General features: G+C 45.3%; 1 protein-coding gene across 5 annotated transcripts in view; it reads right to left on the bottom strand.

The window, feature by feature from the left end:
- The window catches only part of NPRL3 (NPR3 like, GATOR1 complex subunit), an 84,472-nt gene that overhangs the window by 40,145 nt on the left and 30,945 nt on the right, over positions 1-13,382 (bottom strand). For all 5 annotated transcript variants that reach the window (XM_083153424.1, XM_083153422.1, XM_083153425.1 and 2 more), the window contains 3 exons: positions 12,893-13,046; positions 11,709-11,790; positions 8,109-8,246 (listed from right to left, as the gene is read on the bottom strand). In XM_083153424.1, coding sequence (XP_083009550.1) covers positions 8,109-8,246; positions 11,709-11,790; positions 12,893-13,046 — 374 coding nt within the window. The remainder of the gene's footprint in view (positions 1-8,108; positions 8,247-11,708; positions 11,791-12,892; positions 13,047-13,382) is intronic.

Below are 13,382 nucleotides of genomic sequence, written 5' to 3'. Positions count from 1 at the left end.
ATCTCCTATCCCATACCCTCTAATTAAGGGGGACGCCCTAATGTGACAGGCCAACGGCTCCACCGCAAGTGCGAAGAGCAGGGGGGACAGGGGGCACCCCTGCCTGGTTCCCCTACCCAAGCTAAAGGATTCTGTGGTATAACCATTAACCATCACACGGGCAGTCGGCCCAGTATATAGCAACTTGACCCATGAGAGAAAATTTGGGCCTATTATTTGGGCCTATTCCAAACTTGCTCAGAACCTCCCACAGGTATCTCCACTCAACTGAATCAAAAGCGCGGGCTGCGTCCAAAAAGACCACCACCGCGTCTTCCATTCCCTCCCGGGCCCACTGCAAATAGGTGAAAAGGCGACGCAGATTAAGGGTTGTCGATCTGCCGGGCATGAAACCAGTCTGATCAGCGTGTACCACCTGAAGCACAACCGCATTCAAACGTATCGCCAGTAGCTTGGCCAATATTTTGACGTCAGTAGATAATAATGAGATGGGTCGGTAAGAATCAGGGGATAGCGGGTCTTTGCCAGGCTTCGGGATAAGGACAATCAGCGCCTCCGCCATAGACACAGGAAGGGAGCCTTGTTTCAGCAAATGATTATACAGGGATAGGAGCCTAGGGGCAAAGAATGTTATATGGGTTTTGTATAATTCAATTGGGAGACCATCCACGCCCGGGGACTTAGAATTGGGGAAGGTCTTAATTGCCGCCTCTACTTCCTCCAATGTGAGGGGGGCATCCAGAAATTCCCTGGAGTCAGTGCTCAAACTGGGAGTCGTGATCTCATTAAGGTAGTTAGTTAGTTCTGTCGGGCTGTAGGTTACTCGGGTCTCGTATACCCTCTCAAAGTGATTATAGAAAGAGGTCGCCACTGGGAGAATCCCCGTACATATTACACCATCCTCCCGTCTTATGCTTTGTACAATTGTAGGCGGAAGGTTTTCTCTGGCCAAATAAGCCAGAAATTTACCCGATCTGTCCCCCTGTGTGTAGAAGTCATGAGACTGGAACAGGAGACGTCGCTTGGATTTATCCAACAGCATCTCCGTCCATTGTTTATGTACAACCAGCCACTCCACACGGTCCGCCACAAGCCCAGTTGTCAAGTATTTCTGTTCAAGCTCTGTACTCTGCCTCTCCAATTCGGTCTCAACTCTACGACTAAAGACCTTCAACTGTGCGACCCGGGAGATCAATGAGCCCCGCAAGAACGCCTTAAATGTATCCCACACCAGGGCAGTGTCCCCCTCCACAGGATTATTTTCAAAAAATTCCTCCCACATCACTAACAGTTCAGAGGCTGCTCCCATCTGCGTCAGCCAGAAAGGGTTGAAACGCCAAAATTTTGCACCCCTGGTGCCCTCCAACTCCACCTCAAGGCACACCGGGGAGTGGTCAGAGACACCTCTGGGTAAGTATTCAATAGCAGTCACAGAGGGGATCAGCCGTCTAGATATCAATGCCATGTCAATACGTGAGAAAAACCCATACGTGCCAGAAAAACATGAGAAGCAGCTAGCCGTCGGATATCTTAGTCTCCAAACATCTACCAGGCCCACCTCCCCTATAAGTCGAGCAAAGGGTGTTGCCCCACTCCGTCCCCCCCCCTGGAACAGGTCTCCATCTATCCAGAGATTCATCCATCACAGCATTAAAGTCCCCGACACTTATAACTGGGTATGATGGAAAATCCTGCATAAAGGTACACGCTTTGTTGATAATAGTGGGTTGATATGGAGGTGGGTTATAGATGGCCAGTATTACAAGGGGAGAATCATACAGGGTACCCGCCAAGAATACATAACAGCCCCTAGGGTCTATTTGCACTTTTTGACATTTGAAGCCCATACGTTTATGTATCAATACCGAGACTCCTCTAGAGTTGGGGTGGAAAACTGAGTGGAAGGACCACCCTACCCAGGGTTTTTTAAGTGCAAGCACTCGGCTACCCACGAGGTGGGTTTCAAAAAGGCATGCGATTCCTGGGGAGCGAGTCCTAAGTTGGCCCAGCACCAAGGCGCGTTTTACACGGTCATTAAGACCCCTAACATTCCATCCTATAACATTCACCATTGCACAATACAGGGGTAGATAATGGATAGGAGGGGACAACACACAACAAAAGTGTCATGCCGAGCCATCCCGCCTCATCCAACATCCAGGAGGATGTAGGTACAATGTACACACTTCCTTAAAAATAAAAAAACTAACATAAGCAAGAGAAACCCAACCCACCCGGCATACCCACCCAAACATAGGTACACTTTGTTCCCTTAACATTTAACCCCGAATCGACTCCTCTAAGGAGACGTTTCAACCAATAACAATCAAAAAAAGTAAAAAAAGAATAACCCTTAGGGGGCAACTATTATTTATGACCTAAGATACATGGTAGTCCTGACCGCAACATATATTCATTTGGTCAGATAGGAGAGTTTACCTCTTGACAGGGAATTATCCCTAAATATCATGGCCATATGTTTCATACATTACCAATAGGAGTGCCTATGAAAAAAAAAAAAAGGATAAAGGCTATGCAGACAGCGGACAGTCACCAGTATACACACTATAGGACCAATTCAAGGAGGGAGCTCCCGCGGAGCCGGCTGTGTATCCATCCATGTCGAGGCGGCTTGGGGTGTGTCGAAAAAGTGAGTACGGGTGCCAGCCACAACTCTCAATCTCGCCGGATAAAGCATTGAATACTTCAGTTGGAGGGTGCGGAGGCGTTGTTTAACCCCAGTAAACTGGGATCGGGATTTTTGGACTTCTACAGAAAAGTCTTGAAAGGCTGCCACCCGCTGACCCTCGTAGACAAGGGGGCCCTTCAATCTAGCAAGTCTGAGAACAGAGTCCCGGTCCTTATAGTGGAGAAACTTTGCAATAAATGTGCGTGGAGGTGCACCAGGTGGCAGCGGACGTGTGGGTACTCTATGTGCTCTCTCCACTGCAAACTGAGGGGTAAAGGCTTCCTTACCGAACAGGGATATCAGCCAATTCTCAAGAAAGGATTCCGGATCTGTACCCTCCGCTTTTTCAGGAAGCCCGACGAACCTCACATTATTTCTCCGCAGCCTCCCCTCCATATCCGTCAGCTTCTGCTGACATGTTGACATCTGGGATTCCAACGTGGAGAGTCGATTAGGGATAGGTGCAGTAGTGTCCTCTAGTGTAGAGATTCGGGTCTCAGTCTCCTCAACTCGGTCCCTCAGTTTCTGCATGTCCTGTCTTATGAAGGATATGTAGATTTTCACCTCCGCCACCTTGCCCGCTAGTCTCTTCTCCGAATCCGTAATTGCCTGCAGGAGCTGCGCCAGTGTTACCTCTGATGGATCCGCCATATCGGACTCTGAGGAGGGGAGCTCAGCAGGGGCGGGCGTGGGGGTTGGTGCAAGGTCTAGCCTGGCAAATTTTGCCAGCTTCGCCGCAGCAGCTGGTGTGTTCCTTCGGGACATAGAGTGTGATGCAGTTTGGCCAAGAAGGGGGAAAGATCACAACAGTCCTTCTGTAGCAAATCAAAGGCAGACAGTAGTATAGACACAATATTAGGTGTTCAGGGTACGGGACAGGGTGCACAGGATGTCTCACTATCAGAGATATTTCAGGGGGGGGGGGGGGGGGGGGGGGAGACAACAGGTGTGAATCCAGAATGGGTCAGCAGAAACACAGTAACTGCAATATTTGCACTGGCCACCGCCCTGCACATCCAGGAGGGGGGGGCACCAGCAGGGTCCAGGCCCGGATCAACAGCCTCCTATATGCCCACGAGAAGGGAGGTCACACCGGGGTCTCACACTATCAGGCAGTCTTTTAGTATAGAATGATAAGGAGGGAAATCTCTATGAAGGATCTCTCCATCCACTGCAGGCACTCAGCTTGTTTTGGTACAGCTCTGAGTCAGTTTCAGCTTCTATTAGCGTGGTGTAGGGCTCCCAGCGATCTAACACCCCCAGGCACAGGAACCTGCAAGATGGCCGCCGCTCCGGCCAGGGCTCCTCTCTATAAAATTGCGGCGTGTCACTCACCGCGCCAGCCGGGGTCTGTCGACTCAGGTGGGACCGTCACCCCCGTCTCCCCACCTTCCCTCCGTTGGCAATAGTAGTTTGGAGGAGAGTCTGACAGGGAAGAGGTTCCCCCGCTGTCACGTCCTTCAGCCGGAGGGGGGGGGCCCAATTAAGCGCCGATAATGCAGTGTAGTATGTCCTAAGGCTGTGGGAGTATTGCGTCCCAGTTGGCGGGGATATAGGAGCGCAGTCACCTCACCAGCAGCCGCAGCGGTCCCAGCACAGTGTCTCACAGTCCGCACCTCAGCGTCTTTCTCCGTCTCCCCCTTCAAGATGGCGCCCGGCAGCGCGTCTCAGGAGCAGCGCTCGCGGCGGGGACCAGCACCAGGCAGGTAGTCCAGGCAGCGCAGACACCCCTTCGCCGACTCAGCACCGTCAGGGGTATATGGTCAGTCAGCCTCTGCCCGTTAGAGGTTCTCACTTCTGGTTCAGGATATTTCCCAGGATTATGCGGTCAGGAGCTCCGTTAGAACGTGTCCTACTTCATGCACCGCTAGGCCACGCCCCCTTAATCCATTAAGGTTAATCCATTAAAGCAGCAACCCGGGATTCCCGAGCAGGCTTTAACCCTTTGGGTGGTATGCCCGGAAATTTTCCGGGCTCAGCTGCGCTGCCGCAGCGGGCTGTCCCTGAGAGTTTTGCAGGAGGTGCGCACCAGTGGTGACTCCAGCTCTGCACTACTGGCGAACCACCTCTAGGGCCCCCTCCCTTCATTCGTCCTCCACTCCGGCGATCATATGCCGGAGCTCCCCTGCCACTTCCCCAGCCGCCATTCACTTCACAGCAGTGACAAAGGCGGCAGGCTCGGGGATGTTCAGGGGAGCTCGGGGGGACTCGGGAACGCTCAGGAGTTCAGGAGCCCGAGTCCTCCTGACCCGCCGCAAAACATCCCCGAGCCTGCCGCCTGTGGTCACTGCTGTGACAGGGGCTCCCGTGCAAACGCCGGAGTGGAGGTGAGGGGGGACCCCTACATTCTGTGGTTGGTTTTGCTGGGGCAGGACAAACCTGCCCTGGTAGGTTTGTCCTGCCCCAGCACAACCCACCACTCAAGGGGTTAACTCCTAAAATTGTGTACTGGGCATTCAGGAAGACTCTTCTAAACAGATTGGACACTCAGTATGTTATAAATCTCTGTTCATTAGCCAAAGTTTGCATAGCTCGCACCTGGATGGCTCAATTGGGCCAATCTCTGGCTGAATGGAAGACATTGGCAAATACATCAGTGCAACATGAACGATATGTGTCTCGTGGCTCTCTGCCTACATTTGGGAAGCTCTGGGCTAAGGGTTAGATTCCCCACACATCGAAGATGGATACTCATGTACCAGTGGCGGCTACCCTGAGTAACGTAAGCAGGATGACAGACAATCAGTATATGATATAGATATATATAAGATAAGATATAACTATAAGAAATATATCTTCCATCGTCTAACATCCCACTAAAGTATACAGTAATGAAGGTGGCTTAATGTATGTGTAATATCTTCTTTGTCTTTTTTTTTTCTCTCCCCTTTATTATGTTTTCAATTCAAAAAGTTAAAATGACTTATGCCATATTGCATTAACAAAATATCTACCAACAGCCTTCTATGGTGTCTACACTCTGGGCGGGATGTACTAACGCTTACCGCTCCGTAGACATCCATGTTTCGCGTCCGCAATGGCTTCGTGTTATGTATTAATCAAGTTTCGTTGTGTTGTTGAAAAAAAACTCCGCCGGCTTCTGTTCTCGCGGAGTTTCATTCATCTCTGTGTAGCTGAAGCGCCTGTGTGATGTACTAACACTCGCAGCGCTCAGCTTTGTGTGGAGTTAATTCGCCTTGTATTTCAGGCGTTAATACACTGTTTTATCTCATGGGGGTTTTTTTGTGTCACAAATTTTTTTTTAGATTTGTCTGAGTTAATAGGGGCGTTGGTTGTCTTGTGGGCATCTCATTAGAATGCATTTTGCTGGATAGCCGTGGCTTAGGGTAATGAGGGCAATGTGATGTTTGTATGGATTATTTGTTTGAGGTAATGCCAAATTGCAAAATGGGGTTTGGTTTGAAGCAGATTAAGGTGTCGTCATTGTTAAATTAGGGCAAGGGATGTTGTTAGGGTGAGGGGTGGTAGGGCTGAATTGATAGGCACGTGTGAGGGGTGGTAGGGCGGAGGTGATGGGCACAGTAGGTTTCTGAGGGGAGGTAGGGCGTTGGTGATGGGCACAGTAGGTTCTGAGGGGTGGTAGGGTGTTGGTGATGGGCAGAGTAGGTGGCGCCTGGGAGTGAGAGAAACCCGCGCCGCACAGCACAAACAACTGACATGACAGGAGTAAACGTCATTGCGCATGCGCAAAAAAAAAAAAAAAATGCGTAACTATTCCGACGGATAGCAGAGTTAACGCGGATATGAAGTTAGGAAAAAAAATTAGTACATAACGCGGAGATCTCCGCAAAAAGAGAGAGAAATCATCACGAAAAAAACAACTACACTTCACTACAGAAATGCGAGTAATAGTACATCCCGCCCTCTGTCTTTTCACATTTGTGATACAGTAGTAACAGTACCAAAATATACTATACATGCCTTGCTTGTCTTTTCACATGTCTGTAGTGATTGTTTATAATATATTCATATCATGGTGCATTACTCTGTGACGACTTTTATTGCCTAATAAAAATAACTTTATTCAAAATATATAACATACAGATGTAACACGGGTTACATCGTCTGAATAGTAAATGTATAATATAGTGAATTCAAATAGTGAGTTTTGGGACACATTCTTAAATCTTTGCTTAAAGGAGCACAAATGGAAGAATAATACATTCCCCAGCATCTGTGGACAATGTGACGCCTGCTTTAGCTATAACCGTAAGTAAACCTTTTGTTCAGAATGTGAGAGCCTTATAGAGATCTTACGCTACAAAGTGTGTCAGTAGCTGCAGATGTGTATTTAGGGTACGGTCACATGATAAGTAGTCAGTTTTGCACATCTATATCAGGTGAAGTACCGCCACTGACCACTAGAGGCCACTCAACGGACCAAAGTACTCCTTTGTGTGCTAAAAGATGTCAGAACAGAAAGCAGTTTTTTGGAGACACACTGATTTGCTTCAAACTTGCTGGATATGGTGAGAGAGCTGTGAGGACAGATTGTAGGTAGAAGATAGGGACTGGGGTGGAGAGTTTGTGGGCTAAAAACTGTCACAGTCCAAAGTGAAAGTAAAAAAGGTCACATATCAAAGTGAGAGTACATTGCAGAAGACTTTACCTAGTTTGTGATAAAATCAAATATTCTATTCTTTATAAAGTAGTTAAAAAAAATAATCCTGCACTCGATGACACCTTATCCTTTATTCAAATGTTACGTTTTTTGTTAAACCTCAAATACTATATGTTTGCTGGCCCAAAAAAACGAAGAACCTACTGATCTGCCGCAATAAAGTACTTAACCCTTTGAGTGCCGAGTGAATTTGTCAGAATTGGTACTTATGTATTATCTGGGCTCCCATGTTAAATGCACCCCATTTTTTCATACCCCTACTATCCAACTATGCATGGAGTTGATTTTATATAGCGTGGCAAGCGCAGCGAGCCACCGTGCCCGAAGCGTGGCGAGCGCAGCGAGCCCCGTGAGGGGACGCGGTCTCATAAGAAAAATGGGAGCCCAGATATTACATAAGAACTCAAACATTTTTATTCATCGTAGTGACCTGTAATGTTTATAGTAGGGCAGTAGTTAACCCTAAAATAGGACAGCCAGCAACACCATTTCAACTTGTTTGACAAAGGGATACAAATAGAGCACTGTGGGTATGCTACACTAAACCTATGCAACCTCAGAAAGCAGCCTATTCCCAAAGTTTAACACTTTTTATACAAGATATTTAGTCATGGGGAACATTTAGATTTATACTTTTAATGTGTTCCAGAATGTTATGAATTATAAAATGTGAAAGCAATTGCAATCTCTTTCCCATAAAATCTGCATTTGTATTATGTATCTGCAAAATTCCATTAAAAAATACACGTGTCGTTTTTCAAAATCCCGTTCTCTTACCTGATTGACTTTAGGCTTTTTTCTATTGCTTCTGGGGGGATAAAATTAGGTCCAACACAATGAATTTTATGTGGTAAGCAAAAACTGACTTCCAGCCAGTTGTTTATATGCAGTCGCACCACACCTGTTGTACACAGACTGGAATAGAAGATAATGTCAGAATTTGTTTTACTGAGTAATAGAACACGGTAAAAAGACCCAGCTTGTAAAAGTGTACTGGTCTCCAATTTGAACCCCAGCAAGACCTATGAATATAGTTGGAGAAATGGTTATGGTATAAATCATAGACATAGACAGACTCATGGACAGTCATATGGTCGATCACTAATGGTCGACAGGGTCAAAAGGTCGACAGGGTCAAAAGGTCGACATGCGTTTTTAATGTTTTTAGGGTGTCTATGTTGACATACTGTAGGTTGACATGGACACTGTCTAAGTGTACCGCTGCACTCGCCATGCTTTGGGTTCGGTGCCTCGCTGCGCTCGGCACACTATTTTATTTTCCCTCCACGCCCTAGAGGATGGTAGGGCATGAAATACCGCCTGTTGGCAGGTCGACATTTTCCATGTTGACCTATTGTGTGTCGACCTTTAAACCATGTCGACCATTAACGGTCGACCATATGTCTATGATGAGTCAGTCTATGACCAGTCTGGATACCAGAGAACTGTCCCCTTTAGAATTTTGAGACTAGTTAATTTTTTAAGGACAGAAAAACGTTATTTTTCTATTTACCACTGTATATGGCTCATCTACATACTAAACAATGATATTGTCAAAGCCCACTTCTCTTCACATGTCACTCACAGCTCTCCTATACTCAAACACTCAGTGACCATCTTCGTCCGCATACTCATCTCCATCATTGGCCTCAAGCCTCTTATAGTATGTTGATTGAGTCCTCACTACTTATATCTAAGCTGTAATGTGTATTGAACTGTGGCGCTCTTTATATGTACTCTATTTTTGTTATTTATTCAATGTTATGCCAAGTTTTGTCTCCCTGTACTGTTCCTTTGTGTGGAATCGGTACATCTGTCAGAATGAACTTAGGTCTACAGTCATTAGGTCGACCGCACTAGGTCGACTGGCAGGAAGGTCGACCTGATTTAAGGTCGACATGGGCCAAGGTCGACATGACTTAAGGTCGAATTTGCATAAAGGTCGACATGAGGAAGGTCGACTGGTCATAAGGTCGACATGGGGTTTTTCACTGTTTTTTATCCGAATGTCGACACAGTTGACATTGCTTCGCTCGCAATGCTTCGGGCACAGCTTTAATAACCTCCTCCACGCTCTAATACCGCCTGTCAGCACGTCAGCTCAAAAAACAGTGAAAAACCCCATGTCGACCTTATGACCAGTCAACCTTCCTCATGTCGACCTTTATGCAAATTCGACCTTAAGTCATGTCGACCTTGGCCCATGTCGACCCTAAGTCAGGTCGACCTTCCTGCCAGTCGACCTAATGACTGTAGACCTAAGTTCATTCTAATAGATGACCGCTTCCCCTTTGTACGGCGCTGCAAAAAACTTGTGGCGCCTTATAAATAAAATTATAATAATAATAAAATGATATTCATATTAAGGAACATGGGAGTACCTTACTGTAATGGGCTAATCACAATGGTCTACCCAATGCACCTATGCGCAATAAATGGCCCACATTTTCCTTTCTAGTCACACTGCCTTTTTGTCTTTAGCTAGAAGTGCCTGAAACACTCCTGATGGTGGGCTTGTATGTCATATCACATATGCAATGTTAATGGGCTTAAAACATATCAGCTGAAATCCTGGCTGACCAATCGGGGGGAGGGGGGGGGGGGAGACAATAGACAAGGCTGCTGTGGGTGGGTCACAAGCAGGGGGTGGACTAATGTGTGATTGCACCATTGTGGCCTCATCCGCAGTACACAATTAATTATTAAGCAGGAAGGGGTGCTAAAGTTATGCAATTCAATGCAAATTGCATCATCGCCCATCCGGGACCACCCCCTTTTGCATGGTACACAGACTAGTCAACTCTTCTAGGCTGCTATCCGATATTCCGGAGCATCAAGAAAAGTAGGGAAGTACAGTATGGTGTTAATTTCAAAGCACAAATACCTTCACAACTTCTAATGTAGATGATTTGTATTTCCAGATGGAGTAGGCGGCCGTATGTTTTCAAATTCGTATTTGTATTTGGCGGCTGTATATATTATGTATTGTAAATTAAAAAAAATACAAATTTACAGCTGTATATGGCCAGAAATTGCTACGACTAAGCGTAAAAAGAATGTATGCAGTTACAGACACGACTGCTAGGTGGTGCTCTCTCTCTAAGTAACTGGTCACACTGAAATAGTCACATCATCATTACTAAAAAATACTTTTATTGTGCTTTTTTTTTTATCTCAAATGAAACAACAGTAAAAGGTTTAATAAAACACACATTAACCAAGATAAAAACTGTGTAAAATAAAATTTATGTAAAAAATTATATATAAACCTGCCAAAAACACAACCAATTTTTATCCACCCTACTTGTTTGTAGGACAGATTTTTTACCATCCCTGGAGTTCGGGAGAACATTTTTGGATTTCCATTTTCTCCATATTTACGGCCAGATGCATCAAGCTTCAAAAAGTGATAAAATGGAGAGTGATAAACAACCAGCCAATCAGCTCCTGACTGTCATGCTACAGAGTGGGCTTGAAAAATGACAGGTAGGAGCTGATTGTCTGGCTGTTTATCACTCTCCATTTTATCACTCTTTGAAGCTTGATACATCTGGCCCTTATTCTTTTTTTGTAAAATTCATTCCTACATTGTAAATTACATAATGTAGCCTGTGTGAGACAATATTACCTAAACTTAACACAGGGTTACCTAGGTCACAAGGGAATATGGTCGCTAGGTCGACATGCATTAGATCGACAGAGCTTAAGTGAAATATGGCTAAGGTGACAGGGTTGCAAAGTTGACACAAACATTAGGTTGACAATGGAAAGGTCAACAATAGGAAGGTTGACATAAGGTTTTTACATTTTCTCCCCAAAACAGGCGGTATTTGGGCATGGAGGGAGAACATAATAGTTTGCTAAGCGAGGGGGCACGGTACACTGATGTGGGCTCCATGCCAACTTATGTCAACATTTTGAAAGAAAAAATGTAAAAAACTCATGTCGACATTGCCGTTCTTCCGGCACGGTCAACTTTAGCCATGTTGACCAATTTCATCTGTCGACTTTCATAGTGTCGACCTCATGACCCATACCCATCACAACACAGAGCAGTCTGGCATTTAACTTTTGCAAACTGTGTAGTTCTTTAGACTAACCACTAGGTGGTGATGGTAACTTAAAGATGACACTAAAAGGTAGATTTAACATACAGTATTCTTTTAGTAAAATCACCCAATCGCTGTAACGTTAATGGTCATCTGGTTTACAATTTAAAAGTGGAAAAGGAAAAAATAGCTCCAATACTTGCCAAAAATCTAAAAATGCAGTTACTAGTCTGTAGTATGAATTATATTAATGTTGACAATGCATTATATTTTAATAAAGAAATTAGTCTTTACAAAAAAAAATATAAAAAAATAAGCAGAGTCATACCTGTCATATGCTTCCTTTAAGTCTCTTGCTAGTTTACACTTTGGCAAAATATGGGGAAATGGCGACTGCGGACCCCCATCTGCTGTAAAAGGCAAATTCATTTATGATTAATATTATCCAATACATATATTAATATTGCACCCAAATGAAAAGCTGCACAATAAGTGAGATCCAAGGCAGAGAAGCATAATTAAATGTGACTACTCTAGAGGGCACCCAAAGGGCACAGCCACCAAGCAACCGTATGAGTCAGTGTAGGAATACTATGGTATCAGCCATACATTAGCTGCTGATATCGCTAGTAAAAGCACATCGTTCTCCATTTTAATTGCCAGATACCCACATTAACCATAATAGTCAGTGGGGCTAGAGCAGTGTTTCTCAAACCCAATTCTCATGGGACCCTCACAGTGTATGTTTTCCAGGACATCTAGCAGGAGCACAGGTGTTAATTGACACAACAGATCTACAGGTTGTACTAATTATTCCTGAGGATACCTGTAAAACATGCACCGTTAGAGTTCCATAAAGGATTATTTGAGAAACACTGGGCTAGAAGGAACATTGTAAAGCAAAAATAATGGGGTTAGCATTTACAGCGGGAAATTCAATTATTAGGCATGTGCAGTTGAGCATCATCAATATTTTCCTGTTCTATGCGTCCGATAGAAAAATGGCAATGTGAGTCTTAGAGATGGTAGAATTCTGATGGCCCTAACTCTCCGGGTGAATTAAATTGTGGGTGGGAGATGTAAAAATCTTGCACCTCTAGAGAAAGAGGTCAGGACCTGCTCTGGAACCATAGCAGACCACCGGACTCCTGCAGCAGCGGCGAGTATATGTGAGGTGTACGAGGATATTTAACTGTGTATGAGTGTCTGATAGTGGGCAAGTATGTATGAGTGCATGTGACCCCCACATACGTGTGTGTGACCTCCCGCCACTTCCTAATCAATCTTGTTTACTTGAAATTCAAAATTGCAAGAAAAGACCTTGCAATGATTCTTTACATGCGGGGCTCTATTACACCCATAAATGGTGCCCTCTGCTAACATCTCTGTGAAAGTAGTAATCGCTCAGTCCGACAGCACCGGCAAGCTGAACTGACAAAAAATAAACCAGTTTAAAACTGTAACTTGTCCTTATGTAGGCAGCAATGACACAGATTTTCATAATATACTCACTCTCAGACATAGCAGAGACTTCATCTTGTATCGCTAAGATTAGCTTAGCTTCTCTTGTCAGGTACTGACAGCGCCGCTCCTCGTGCTGCAACACAATGGCTATTCTTCTAGACAGGTTGTGCAAGCAGTTTATGACTGACGGGTCAGCATTTGCCTGTGGAACAGAGAATTGGTGAACCATCGTAGAAATAAATGTACAGTATAAGCAATAACAATTTGGGGTCAATTCAATTGCCTTGGGGATAAAAATCCACGTGTCTGGTACATAGTTGTGGTGCCATTCGGTTACCATGGTAACCTGCTCATTCTTGGCAAACTGAATCTACCCCTAAAGGTGCCCATACACAGGGCGTGGGTGCCGTGTGATGCGATGCACACTCCCGCGGGCATCCCATCGCACAGCACAAAGTCTGTGCTTTTTTAACTAGCTTCGGATTGCATTGCACGCAAACCTCACAGAAATATTGTACCACGTATGGGCACCTGATTA

Source organism: Crinia signifera, chromosome 7 (assembly GCF_055691185.1).
Source record: "Crinia signifera chromosome 7, ASM5569118v1, whole genome shotgun sequence".
Lineage (NCBI taxonomy): Eukaryota > Metazoa > Chordata > Amphibia > Anura > Myobatrachidae > Crinia > Crinia signifera.
The sequence above is the reverse complement of the archived record's forward strand: the minus strand, read 5'-3'. Positions and strand labels throughout refer to the sequence as shown.